Below are 14,982 nucleotides of genomic sequence, written 5' to 3' on the forward strand. Positions count from 1 at the left end.
AAAGCTTTTATCTAAATTGAGAGCAAATGCATTTAATTTCACTTGGCTTCAGCATCAATTCTTCACACTTTACTTTTCAACTGCTCCCATTATTGTTCACGTTAAGTCACTACATTACTGTAATAAGCAAATTCACTCTGGTCAGTGTTTCAGATTAAAAAAGGGAAGTAAAGTCATTAAGACAGGAAGTAGCAGCTAGCGACTTTTAAAAAATGAGGAAGCCTAAAAAAACACTCCCAATTCACAATATACTGTATATTATGTGCTTCACTGCAGTGTGAGAGGATATCATACATATGTATTAAAGTAGTAAACTGACTTATTATTGTGTTGTTGTAGTTGATATTTTTGTATTGTGGTGTTTTGAAATGTGTAGGCCCTCAGACGAAACGGTTCCTGGTGTTGCAACATTTGAAGTGACCTGCTCACATCCTGCTCAGCCCGCTAGCAGTTGAACATGGTCGCCTCAGCGCAGGGTCACAGATAGAAGCAGTGGAGCAGAGGAGTAGTCGTTTCTTCCAAGGTAAAGTCCCATTCACCTAATACCGTACATAATGGTTTGGATAAGTTTCGATTCATATTGTGCTTGAGGTCAGAGATGGTAGTACTGTAGTTGTTGTTGTTGTTAGGAAAGTCAATTGTTTAGGGTCAGGCAACAGGGTGCCTGGATGGATCAGCAGACTGGGCCTTGGGAGTAGTCTGACGATGTACAGCACAGTAGCAGTCCTACCAAAGATTTATTCAACTCCCTCACTTTTTAAAAAACTTTAAGTAAATATGTGTCTTTTTTTGTCAGTGTTGTCTTGCTTTGTTGCTGCGTTCCTTTCAACACATTTTGAGGGAAAACTTTAACACATTTCAAGCCAACCATTTCGATGAGCTCGGTCACAGTGACAAAGTCTTGTGTTAACATTTCTTGAGTAAATTTTTAAAAGAATGATAACAATAACAGTGGATAAGAATCATATGATTTGTAAAATATTGAATTGTATGCTGGTGAAAAACATTATATTTCATTTATATCACTTTTTCCAGCACTTAATTTGTATGGGCGGTGTGATGATTTGTTTGTGCTGACCTAAGACTCATCTCTGAATTGAGAATGATCTTTGTGGCAGATCTCACTGAGTAGGTATCACCCGAGAGGACTTTGGCGTTGAATTGTATTGGTCACATACATATATTTAGCAGATGTTATTGCGGGTGTAGCGAAATGCTTGCGTTCCTAGCTCCAACAGTGCAGTATCAGTATCTAACAATTCACTACAATACACACAAATCAAAAAGTAAAAATAATGGAATTTAAGGGAACGTTAAAGTTAAGGCATTCAAGGGAAAGTTCAGCCTTGAACCTTTCCTTATTGAATTCAGTCTATGGTCAAAGAAAGAGAATTGTGTCAGCGTAGAACCCCCCCCTCCCCCCCCCAGCCGCTTAGACTTTTAAGAATTGAGTTGGTATTTCCATATATTTCTTGATACACCGCAGCTTGTAGATGCATCTTGTTGGTTCCTGACAATTGATAAGATCTTTGGTTTGCTAGCCTTTGTTGCATTAGAAAGATACATTTTTCAAAATAATTTCTACTTTGTGATGTACATTGGCAGACGATTGAACTATCAAAGACTAATCAGCCTCAAAACCATTCTCGTTTTGAACATGTGATGCCACTGTCTAATCTCTCATCTCTTCATTTCCACATTTGGACATTTTTGGGGTGAGATCTGATTGACTTCTTGTTGAATTCAGGTTATAAAGGAGGCCTACAATGAAAAAACAAATCCATCCTCTTCTAATTCATATTGGTTTATAATTCAATATTGTATTTTTTGATTTTTTAAATCCCAGGCCACCGTCCCCGCAGGAGGCCTTTTGCCTTTTGGTAGGCCGTCATTGCAAATAAGAATTTGTTCTTAACTGACTTGCCTAGTTAAATAAAGGTAAAATAAATACAATAAATACAGTAGTAATAGATGGAGGTATTACGCAGCACAAGATACTCTGAAATCCACTCAAATATCATTCTTAGTTGATGCTAAAACAAATTTTGAGTCCACCAATTCACAGTTAAATAAACCACTCCTGCTTTCTTAATTGTTCCTTGTGGAGTATTTGAATTGAATTCATTTAAAATATACTGTAGTGCAAATGTACTACAGCTGTGCTGGTGTAGGTACCAGCTGTGCTGGTACCTATAAAACATTTCTTCATTTCAGTTACCTATTAATACATAAAAGGAACAACCAAAGAGAGATAATTGAATGGTCAAAGGTTTATAAATAAAAGATAGACAGGAATTTAATTTATTGACTTCTTAGGTTTCCATTGACAATCAATACCCATGTCATTTCATGTGGTCCAACTTTGTTTTTTAAAGAAATGTAGAAAGAATAAATATTTTTGAGTTTAATAAAACATAACTTGTTGCAGGAAGAGTGTTATGTTAACAATCTGTGCTTCAATAAAATTCTGCCCTTTGTATTTAGAATACTAAACGGATAGTTCCAGTTTCACACTATAACAGTTGGTACGTTCTGGTTCTTAATTCACAGAAAACAAGACATTTCTTAACTTCTTTAAAAAATGGTACTCATCGGAAACAAGAAAGAGTTGCAAACTTTCTTATCGTGAGATTATTGTGTAATGGCCTTTTACCATTTCTAAGTAAATACAAGGAAAATAGCTGTAATAATTCAACTGTAAAATGTACATTAAAAAAATGTGCAACTCATTCTTTTTGTCTTCTTGTGCTGCTTTGGGGGGCATGGTTACCATAGCAATGACCTTTTTGTACCAAACAGTTGCACTGCTTTCTATTTGAATCTTTTGTGGTACTGACTCCTTGTCATATATGAACACAGAGCACTTATATATTCATCCTCCTCATTCTTCTTTTTTAGCACCTGAAGTTAAAAAAAAAATCAGTAAAAGGCTAGTTCACACCTCTGCGTCTGTCTATCTGTCTTTGGTGGGCTGCTAGTTTGAGGCTACAACAGGATGTCTATCTTCCATTGTTTTCAGTTCATTGTAGAATGTTTGTAGAAACCCAGCCATGTTTAGTCTAAAATGTATACATTACCAATTAGAACTAAATTCTGTTAATGATTTGTAACCTCCGTTAATTCAATGTGTCTATGGTTAAGTTGGTTTAGTTATAATTGAGACCGTTTGTCAGCATTTTTCTAGGTCACTTACAGTGCCTTAAGAAATTATTCATACCCCTTGACGTGTTCCACATTTTGTTTTGTTACAGCCTGAATTCAAAATGGATTTAAGAGATTTTTTCCCCTAACCCATCTACACACAATACCCCATGATGACAAAGTGAAAACATGTTTTAGACATTTTTGCAAATGTATTGAAAATGAATTGCAGACATATCTAATTTGCATAAGTATTCACACCCCTGAGTCAATAGTTTGTAGAAGCACCTTTGGCAGCGATTACAGCTGTGCATCTTTTTGGGTAAGTCTCTAAGAGCTTTTCACACTTGGAGTGTGCAACATTTGCCCATTATTATTTTAAAAATTCTTCAAGCTCTGTCAAATTGGTTGTTGATTATTGCTAGACAACCATTTTCAGGTCTTGCCACATTTGTTCAAGTAGATTTAAGTCAAAACTGTGACTCGGCCACTCAGGAACATTCACTGTCTTCTTGGCAAGCAACTCCAGTGTAGATTTGGCATTCATCTCCCAGTGTCTGGTGGAAAGCAGACTGAACCCGGTTTTGCCTGTGCTTAGCGCCATTCCATTTATTTTTTATCCTGAAAAACTCCCCAGTCCTTGCCGATGACAAGCATACCCATAACATGATATAGCCACCACTTAGCTTGAAAATACGGATAGTGGTACTTAGTAATATGTTGTATTGTATTTGCCCCAAACATAACACTTTGTATTCAGGACAAAAAGTGAATTGCTTTGCCACATTTTTTGCAGTATTACTTTAGATGCCTTGTTGCAAACAGGATGCATGTTTTAATTTTTTTTTAAATCTGTATAGGCTTCCTTATTTTCACAATTAGGATAGTATTGTGGAGTAACTACAATGTTGTTGATCCATCCTCCGTTCTCTCCTATTACAGCCATTAAACTCTGTAACTCTTTTAAAGTCACCATTGGCCTCATGGTGAAATCCCTGAACGGTTTCCTACCTCTCCGGCAACTGAGTTAGGAAGGACGCCTGAATCTTTGTATTGACTGGTTGGATTGATCCCTCATCCAAGTGTAATTCATAGCTTCACCATGCTCAAAGGGAAATGTAATGTCTGCTTTTTATTTTACCCATCTACCAATAGATGCCCTTCTTTGCAAGGCATTGGGAAACCTCCCTGGTCTTTGTGATTGAATCTGTGTTTGAAATTTGCTACTCGACTGAGGGACCTTACAGATAATGAATTGTATGTGTAGGGTACAGAGATGAGATTTAAAAAATCATGTTAAACATTATTATTGCACACAGATCGAGTCCATGCACATTATTATGTGACTTGTTAAGCACTTCTTTATTCCTGAACCTATTTAGGAGTTGAATACTTATCGACTAAAGACATTTCAAGTTTTCCTTTTCTATTCATTTGTAAACATTTCAAATAACATAATCCCACTTTGACATTATGGGGTATTAAGTGTAGGCCAGTTTTAATCCATTTTATATTCAGGCTGTAACACAACAAATGTGGAAAAAGTCAAGGGTTGTGAATACTTTCTGAAGGCACTGTACATGAAGCAAATGTGTTATTGTGTCTGCAGTGAGTGACCCAAACAGATTTTTTGCACCTTGACCTTTATTAAAGGTCTATTAACTTACATTATTTCCCCCCCCCCAACCAATTTTCTAAGAGAAAATGTATTGGTATCGAAGGTTAAAGAGATATTTCTCATGAACCTTTGGGGTTGTACCCTCTATAAAATATTTGATGAATTATATTGGATAACTTCAGTGAAGAATCACACTGGACATGGCTGACATCAGAGTCATTATCTGGCAGTCTTATCTTTGTCGGTCCTCAGGCCAGGGTTACTACCTGTCTGTCCTCAGGCCAGGGTTACTACCTGTCTGTCCTCAGGCCAGGGTAACTACCTGTCGGTCCTCAGGCCAGGGTAACTACCTGTCTGTCCTCAGGCCAGGGCTAATACCTGTCTGTCCTCAGGCCAGGGCTAATACCTGTCTGTCCTCAGGCCAGGGTTACTACCTGTCTGTCCTCAGGCCAGGGTTACTACCTGTCTGTCCTCAGGCCAGGGTAACTACCTGTCTGTCCTCAGGCCAGGGCTAATACCTGTCTGTCCTCAGGCCAGGGCTAATTCCTGTCTGTCCTCAGGTCAGGGCTAATACCTGTCTGTCCTCAGGCCAGGGCTAATTCCTGTCTGTCCTCAGGTCAGGGCTAATACCTGTCTGTCCTCAGGCCAGGGCTAATACCTGTCTGTCCTCAGGCCAGGGCTAATACCTGTCTGTCCTCAGGCCAGGGTTAATACCTGTCCGTTCTCAGGCCAGGGTTAATACCTGTCTATGCTCAGGCCAGGGTTACTACCTCAGACACTTTCCACCAAAGAATTAGCATGACTCATCAGTTTCATTCCTTCACCAATTGCTAGTTACCATTGAAAACGTTGTCAGTCCAAAAAGTCAGAAGGCTTTTCAAGTTTTCCTTGAAGATGAGAGGGAGACTGTTAAAGTTATAGTATCTTATTACTGTAAAAGCACAAACTGTAAGATTACCTGGTATTCAATGGCCATAACCAATTGATAGCAATACAAATAACTTATCATTGCCCAATTTTAGAACAACTGTCTAATCTTACCATTATCATAAATATGAACTGATCATGTTCATCTCATGGACTATCAGTCTTTGCATCCATAGGTGAAACACCTTCCCACTAACGAGATGGTAACCAGCATAGGTGAAACACCTTCCCACTAACGAGATGGCAACCAGCATAGGTGAAACACTTTCCCACTAACGAGATGGTAACCAGCATAGGTGAAACACCTTCCCACTAACGAGATGGCAACCAGCATAGGTGAAACACTTTCCCACTAACGAGATGGCAACCAGCATAGGTGAAACACCTTCCCACTAACGAGAGGGCAACCAGCATAGGTGAAACACCTTCCCACTAACGAGATGGCAATCAGCATAGGTGAAACACCTTCCCACTAACGAGATGGCAACCAGCATAGGTGAAACACTTTCCCACTAACGAGATGGCAACCAGCATAGGTGAAACACCTTCCCACTAACGAGAGGGCAACCAGCATAGGTGAAACACCTTCCCACTAACGAGATGGCAATCAGCATAGGTGAAACACCTTCCCACTAACGAGATGGTAACCAGCATAGGTGAAACACCTTCCCACTAACGAGATGGCAACCAGCATAGGTGAAACACCTTCCCACTAACGAGATGGCAACCAGCATAGGTGAAACACCTTCCCACTAACGAGATGGCAATCAGCATAGGTGAAACACCTTCCCACTAACGAGATGGCACCAGCATAGGTTAAACACCTTCCCACTAACGAGATGGCAACCAGCATAGGTGAAACACCTTCGCACTAACGAGATGGCAACCAGCACAGGTTAAACACCTTCCCACTAACGAGATGGCAACCAGCACAGGTGAAACACCTTCCCACTAACGAGATGGCAACCAGCATAGGTGAAACACTTTCCCACTAACGAGATGGCAACCAGCATAGGTGAAACACCTTCCCACTAACGAGATGGCAACCAGCATAGGTGAAACACTTTCCCACTAACGAGATGGCAATCAGCATAGGTGAAACACCTTCCCACTAACGAGAGGGCAACCAGCATAGGTGAAACACCTTCCCACTAACGAGATGGCAATCAGCATAGGTGAAACACCTTCCCACTAACGAGATGGCAACCAGCATAGGTGAAACACTTTCCCACTAACGAGATGGCAACCAGCATAGGTGAAACACCTTCCCACTAACGAGAGGGCAACCAGCATAGGTGAAACACCTTCCCACTAACGAGATGGCAATCAGCATAGGTGAAACACCTTCCCACTAACGAGATGGTAACCAGCATAGGTGAAACACCTTCCCACTAACGAGATGGCAACCAGCATAGGTGAAACACCTTCCCACTAACGAGATGGCAACCAGCATAGGTGAAACACCTTCCCACTAACGAGATGGCAACCAGCATAGGTGAAACACCTTCCCACTAACGAGATGGCAATCAGCATAGGTGAAACACCTTCCCACTAACGAGATGGCACCAGCATAGGTTAATCACCTTCCCACTAACGAGATGGCAACCAGCATAGGTGAAACACCTTCGCACTAACGAGATGGCAACCAGCACAGGTTAAACACCTTCCCACTAACGAGATGGCAACCAGCACAGGTGAAACACCTTCCCACTAACGAGATGGCAACCAGCATAGGTGAAACACTTTCCCACTAACGAGATGGCAACCAGCATAGGTGAAACACCTTCCCACTAACGAGATGGCAACCAGCATAGGTGAAACACCTTCCCACTAACGAGATGGCAATCAGCATAGGTGAAACACCTTCCCACTAACGAGATGGCACCAGCATAGGTTAAACACCTTCCCACTAACGAGATGGCAACCAGCATAGGTGAAACACCTTCGCACTAACGAGATGGCAACCAGCACAGGTTAAACACCTTCCCACTAACGAGATGGCAACCAGCACAGGTTAAACACCTTCCCACTAACGAGATGGCAACCAGCATAGGTGAAACACCTTCCCACTAACGAGATGGCAACCAGCATAGGTGAAACACCTTCCCACTAACGAGATGGCAACCAGCACAGGTTAAACACCTTCCCACTAACGAGATGGCAACCAGCACAGGTTAAACACCTTCCCACTAACGAGATGGCAACCAGCACAGGTTAAATACCTTCCCACTAACGAGATGGCAACCAGCATAGGTGAAACACCTTCCCACTAACAAGATGGCAACCAGCATAGGTTAAACACCTTCCAACTAACAAGATGGCAACCAGCACAGGTTAAACACCTTCCCGCTAACGAGATGGCAATCAGCACAGGTTAAACACCTTCCCGCTAACGAGATGGCAATCAGCACAGGTGTAACACATACTGACTTAACGAGGTGACACCAATCGTTGCGCCCTACGTGTTAATGAGCTATACGTGCTAAATTCCAACCTCAAAAAATAGGTGTGACCCTGGACAACACCCTGTCATTCTCTGAAAACATCAAAGCAGTGACGCACTTCCGAAGGTTCATACTCTACATCATCCATAGAGTACGACCTTTCCTCAACACAGGAAGTGGCGCCGGTCCTAATCCAGGCACTTGTCATCTTCCGTCTAGACTACTGCAACTCTCTGTTGGCTGGGCTACCCGCATGTTTCAAACCCCTGAAACTTATTCAGAATGCCACAGCCCGCCTGGTGTTCATGTTATGCTGGTGAATGAGGACCCAAAAGCGACGTAATAGAAACAGAGTCTTTATTCCAGTATTAAACAAACAATGATTCTCCTGGATATTATCAAAGGTAAATCCAAAACAGGAAACTGAAATCCTCTCGTCAGTAGAGAGGAACGACTGGAGACGCGACCACAGACTGCAGGTCGCTTCAGGAAGGCACAGGCCGTAGCTGACATAGACACCTGCTCACACGCAGCATCTGAAGAAGGCAAAAACACGACAGGGCGGAACAAGGACAGAACAGCAAACATCAAACAAGAATCCGACAAGGACAGAAGCGGAAAACAGAGGGAGAAATAGGGACTCTAATCAGAGGGCAAAATAGGGGACAGGTGTGAAAGAGTAAATGAGGTCGTTAGGAGAATGAGAAACAGCTGGGAGCAGGAACGGAACGATAGAGAGAGAGAGCGGGAGAGGGAGAGAGGGAGGAGGAGAGAGAGGGATAGAAAGAGGGAAAGAACCTAATAAGACCAGCAGAGGGAAGCACAGGGACAAGACATGATAATCAATGACAAAACATGACAGTACCCCCCCACTCACCGAGCGCCTCCTGGCGCACTCGAGGAGGAACCCTGGCGGCAACGAAGGAAATCATCAATCAACGCACGGTCCAGCACGTCCCGAGATGGAACCCAACTCCTCTCCTCAGGACCGTAACCCTCCCAATCCACTAAGTACTGGTGACCACGTCCCCGAGAACGCATGTCCAAGATCCTCCGTACCTTGAAAATAGGTGCGCCCTCGACAAGGACGGGGGGGGGGGAGGGAAGACGAATGGGGGCGCGAAGAAAAGGCTTGACACAGGAGACATGGAAGACAGGGTGGACGCGACGAAGATGTCGCGGAAGAAGCAGTCGCACAGCGACAGGATTGACGACCTGAGAGACACGGAACGGACCAATGAACCGCGGAGTCAACTTGCGAGAAGCTGTCGTAAGGGGAAGGTTACGAGTGGAAAGCCACACTCTCTGACCGCGACAATACCTAGGACTCTTAATCCTACGTTTCTTGGCGGCTCTCACAGTCTTCCCCGCAGACGAAGGCAGACCGGTAATAAAGTCTAAGGCGATGTGAGAACATGGTCGAGAAGGAATGGGAAGCGGTCTGAGACGACCGGCAGGAGGAGAGTTACCTGACTTAGTCTGCGCGCAGTCCAAACAAGCAGCCACGAAACGGCGCGTGTCACGCTCCTGAGTAGGCCACCAAAACCGCTGGCGAATAGAAGCAAGCGTACCCCGAACGCCGGGGTGGCCAGCTAACTTGGCAGAGTGAGCCCACTGAAGAACAGCCAGACGAGTAGAGACAGGGACGAACAGAAGGTTACTAGGACAAGCGCGCGGCGACGCAGTGTGAGTGAGTGCTTGCTTTACCTGTCTCTCAATTCCCCAGACGGTCAACCCGACAACACGCCCTTCAGGGAGAATCCCCTCGGGGTCGGTAGAAGCCACAGAAGAACTAAAGAGACGGGATAAGGCATCAGGCTTGGTGTTCTTATTTCCCGGGCGATAGGAAATCACGAACTCGAAACGAGCGAAAAACAACGCCCAACGAGCTTGACGTGCATTAAGTCGTTTGGCAGAACGGATGTACTCAAGGTTCTTATGGTCAGTCCAAACGACAAAAGGGACGGTCGCCCCCTCCAACCACTGTCGCCATTCGCCTATGGCTAAGCGGATGGCGAGCAGTTCGCGGTTACCCACATCATAGTTGCGTTCCGATGGCGACAGGCGATGAGAAAAGTAAGCGCAAGGATGGACCTTATCGTCAGACTGGAAGCGCTGGGACAGAATGGCTCCCACGCCCACCTCTGAAGCGTCAACCTCGACAATGAATTGTTTAGTGACGTCAGGAGTAACAAGGATAGGGGCGGATGTAAAACGCTTCTTGAGGAGATCAAAAGCTCCCTGGGCGGAACCGGACCACTTAAAGCAAGTCTTGACAGAAGTCAGAGCTGTGAGAGGGGCAGCCACTTGACCGAAATTACGAATGAAACGCCGATAGAAATTAGCGAAACCGAGAAAGCGCTGTAACTCGACACGTGACTTAGGAACGGGCCAATCGCTGACAGCCTGGACCTTAGCGGGATCCATCTGAATGCCTTCAGCGGAAATAACAGAACCGAGAAATGTGACAGAGGAGACATGAAAGGCGCACTTCTCAGCCTTCACGTAGAGACAATTCTCTAAAAGGCGCTGGAGTACACGTCGAACGTGCTGAACATGAATCTCGAGTGACGGTGAAAAAATCAGGATATCGTCAAGGTAAACGAAAACAAAGATGTTCAGCATGTCTCTCAGTACATCATTAACTAATGCCTGAAAGACAGCTGGAGCATTAGCGAGACCGAACGGCAGAACCCGGTATTCAAAATGCCCTAACGGAGTGTTAAACGCCGTTTTCCACTCGTCCCCCTCTCTGATGCGTACGAGATGGTAAGCGTTACGAAGGTCCAACTTAGTAAAGAACCTGGCTCCCTGCAGAATCTCGAAGGCTGACGACATAAGGGGAAGCGGATAACGATTCTTAACCGTTATGTCATTCAGCCCTCGATAATCCACGCAGGGGCGCAGAGTACCGTCCTTCTTCTTAACAAAGAAAAACCCCGCTCCGGCGGGAGAGGAAGAAGGCACCACGGTACCGGCGTCGAGAGAAACAGACAGATAATCCTCGAGAGCCTTACGTTCGGGAGCCGACAGAGAGTATAGTCTACCCCGAGGGGGAGTGGTCCCCGGAAGGAGATCAATACAACAATCATACGACCGGTGAGGAGGAAGAGAGTTGGCTCTGGACCGACTGAAGACCGTGCGTAGATCATGATATTCCTCCGGCACTCCTGTCAAATCACCAGGTTCCTCCTGAGTAGAGGGGACAGAAGAAACAGGAGGGATAGCAGACATTAAACACTTCACATGACAAGAAACGTTCCAGGATAGGATAGAATTACTAGACCAATTAATAGAAGGATTATGACATACTAGCCAGGGATGACCCAAAACAACAGGTGTAAAAGGTGAACGAAAAATCAAAAAGGAAATGGTCTCACTGTGGTTACCAGATACTGTGAGGGTTAAAGGTAGTGTCTCACATCTGATACTGGGGAGAGGACTACCATCTAAGGCGAACATGGGCGTGGGCTTCCCTAACTGTCTGAGAGGAATGTCATGTTTCCGAGCCCATGCTTCGTCCATAAAACAACCCTCAGCCCCAGAGTCTATCAAGGCACTGCAGGAAGCAGCCGAACCGGTCCAGCGTAGATGGACCGACAAGGTAGTACAGGATCTTGATGGAGAGACTTGAGTAGTAGCGCTCACCAGTAGCCCTCCGCTTACTGATGAGCTCTGGCTTTTACTGGACATGACATGACAAAATGTCCAGCAGAACCGCAATAGAGGCAAAGGCGGTTGGTGATTCTCCGTTCCCTCTCCTTAGTCGAGATGCGAATACCTCCCAGCTGCATGGGCTCAGTCTCTGAGCCGGTGGGAGGAGATGGTTGAGAAGCGGAGAGGGGAAACACCGTTAACGCGAGCTCTCCTCCACGAGCTCGGTGACGAAGATCTACCCGTCGTTCTATGCGGATGGCGAGTGCAATCAAAGAGTCCACGCTGGAAGGAACCTCCCGGGAGAGAATCTCATCCTTAACCTCAGCGTGGAGTCCCTCCAGAAAACGAGCGAGCAACGCCGGCTCGTTCCAGTCACTGGAGGCAGCAAGAGTGCGAAACTCTATAGAGTAATCCGTTATGGATCGATCACCTTGACATAGGGAAGCCAGGGCCCTGGAAGCCTCCTTCCCAAAAACTGAACGATCAAAAACCCGTATCATCTCCTCTTTAAAGTTCTGATAATCGTTAGAACACTCAGCCCTTGCCTCCCAGATAGCTGTGCCCCACTCCCGAGCCCGACCAGTAAGGAGTGATATGACGTAAGCGATCCGAGCTCTCTCTCTTGAGTACGTGTTGGGCTGGAGAGAGAACACAATATCACACTGGGTGAGAAAAGAGCGACACTCAGTGGGCTGCCCAGAGTAACATGGTGGGTTATTAACCCTAGGTTCCGGAGACTCGGAAGACCAGGAAGTAGCAGGTGGCACGAGACGAAGACTCTGAAACTGTCCAGAGAGATCGGAGACCTGAGCGGCCAGGGTCTCAACGGCATGACGAGCAGCAAACAATTCCTGCTCGTGTCTGCCGAGCATTGCTCCCTGGAACTCGACGGCAGTGTTGAGAGAATCCATAGTCGCTGGGTCCATCTTGGTCGGATTCTTCTGTTATGCTGGTGAATGAGGACCCAAAAGCGACGTAATAGAAACAGAGTCTTTATTCCAGTATTAAACAAACAATGATTCTCCTGGATATTATCAAAGGTAAATCCAAAACAGGAAACTGAAATCCTCTCGTCAGTAGAGAGGAACGACTGGAGACGCGACCACAGACTGCAGGTCGCTTCAGGAAGGCACAGGCCGTAGCTGACATAGACACCTGCTCACACGCAGCATCTGAAGAAGGCAAAAACACGACAGGGCGGAACAAGGACAGAACAGCAAACATCAAACAAGAATCCGACAAGGACAGAAGCGGAAAACAGAGGGAGAAATAGGGACTCTAATCAGAGGGCAAAATAGGGGACAGGTGTGAAAGAGTAAATGAGGTCGTTAGGAGAATGAGAAACAGCTGGGAGCAGGAACGGAACGATAGAGAGAGAGAGCGGGAGAGGGAGAGAGGGAGGAGGAGAGAGAGGGATAGAAAGAGGGAAAGAACCTAATAAGACCAGCAGAGGGAAGCACAGGGACAAGACATGATAATCAATGACAAAACATGACAGTTCATCCTTCCTAAGTTCTCCCATGTCACGCCGCTCCTCCACTAACTTCCAGTCGAAGCTCACATCATCTGCAAGACCCTAGTGCTTGCCTACGGAGCAGCAAGAGGAACTGCCCCTCCTTAACTTCAGGCTATTCTCAAACCCTACATCCCTACCCAAGTACTCCGTTCGGCCACCTCTGACCTTCTCTGTCATGGAACCCCAATGGTGGAACAAGATTCCCCCTAAGTCAGGACAACGGAGTCCCTGCCCATCTTCTGAAAATGTCTGAAACACCTACCTCTTTGAAGAGTATCTTAAAAACGCACTTATTTAAGAAACGTGTCTTTTCCCACTAGTATTGACTTTGCTGATAAATACTTTGAGAGGAAAATGTACTTGATATGATTGTGATATGTTGTTGTCTCACCTCATCTTAAGATGAATGTACTAATTGTAAGTCGCTCTGGATAAGAGCGTCTGCCAAATAACTGAAATGTCAAATGAACATGCTGCAGTAGAGACTCTAGGGTTGTGCTATCTGGTTGTCATACTGTGTGTGAACACGGCTCACTGAATTCTGCTTAGAGATGCAGTGAAGTGTTGCGGGCGTGTTTCACACTACATCTGCCACATAGGCCTTTAATGTAGAGTTACTGTGTGATGAGGCTGTCCTGTCTTTTGGAACTTCCTTGTATCAGTCATATAGCACAGTAGCAATATTGATGTAGGGTTTGAAATATATTAACCTTTTATTCAACATATCGAATTAGCCATAGTCAATATGTTGATGTAAGTGTCAATATGTTGATGTAATTAACGGTCCCATATTGCCGCCCCATTGAACAGTAGTTACATGTAATAACAGTGTAGGTACAATTTGTTACATAGTACTAACTAGTACACAATAGCTGTCATCAGTAAATGCATCTATCATCAGTAAATGCAAGTATTAGTAAAATAGGTTTTACTGAAGCTTTGAGTGTGGTTAGATGTGTGTGTAGTCAAGCGATGGTTAGGTACTACATTCTCACAAGTCGGATACCAACAGGTGTCATGCACATTTCACTGTATCGTGATCTTTTGAATCTGTTCCCTTTCGTAGGTCTCCATTGAGAAAGTCATAGCAAAGCTTCTTTCGGGCATTTCCAGTGCAGCCAAGAACCAGGAGACAAAATGGCCGACAATGTAAATGCCTTGCCCTTCTTCTACGGCAACATCACCCGGGAGGACGCGGAGGACTACCTGCGACAGGGTGGTATGGGCGACGGCATGTACCTGCTACGGCAGAGCCGGAGCTACTTAGGGGGCTACGCCCTGTCAGTGGCCTACAGACGGGAGTGTTACCACTATACCATAGAGAGGGAGCTCAACGAGACGTACGCCATCGTTGGGGGGAAAAGCCACCGAACCCCCGTGGATGTGATTGACTACCACTCCCAGAAGTGCGAAGGGCTGGTTTGTCTGCTGAAGATGCCCTACAACAGGCCCAAGGGCATGCAGCCCAAGGTGGGGCCTTTTGAGGACCTCAAGGAGAAGCTGATCAGAGAGTATGTGAAAAAGACCTGGAACCTGCAGGTTAGTAGAAGTACTTGGGTTGACTGATTCATTGGTTAGTTGGTTGGTTGGTTCATTAATTTATTAATTGGTTGGCTCAGACTGAAGACAGACTGGGTCTCAACTTACTGTTGATTTGATTTTATTAGGATCCATTTTAT

General features: G+C 45.1%; 1 protein-coding gene across 2 annotated transcripts in view; it reads left to right on the forward strand.

The window, feature by feature from the left end:
- The first annotated feature begins 269 nt into the window (after positions 1-269).
- syk (spleen tyrosine kinase) overlaps positions 270-14,982 on the forward strand; it is a 39,650-nt gene continuing 24,937 nt past the window's right edge. The window contains exons 1-2 of one of the 2 annotated variants that reach the window (XM_071351391.1): positions 270-523; positions 14,370-14,842. In XM_071351391.1, the coding sequence (XP_071207492.1) occupies positions 14,441-14,842 (402 nt within the window). In that variant the 5' untranslated portion in view covers positions 270-523; positions 14,370-14,440. The remainder of the gene's footprint in view (positions 524-14,369; positions 14,843-14,982) is intronic. The other variant, XM_071351392.1, reaches the window with a different exon arrangement.

This window comes from Salvelinus alpinus, chromosome 18 (assembly GCF_045679555.1).
Source record: "Salvelinus alpinus chromosome 18, SLU_Salpinus.1, whole genome shotgun sequence".
NCBI lineage: Eukaryota > Metazoa > Chordata > Actinopteri > Salmoniformes > Salmonidae > Salvelinus > Salvelinus alpinus.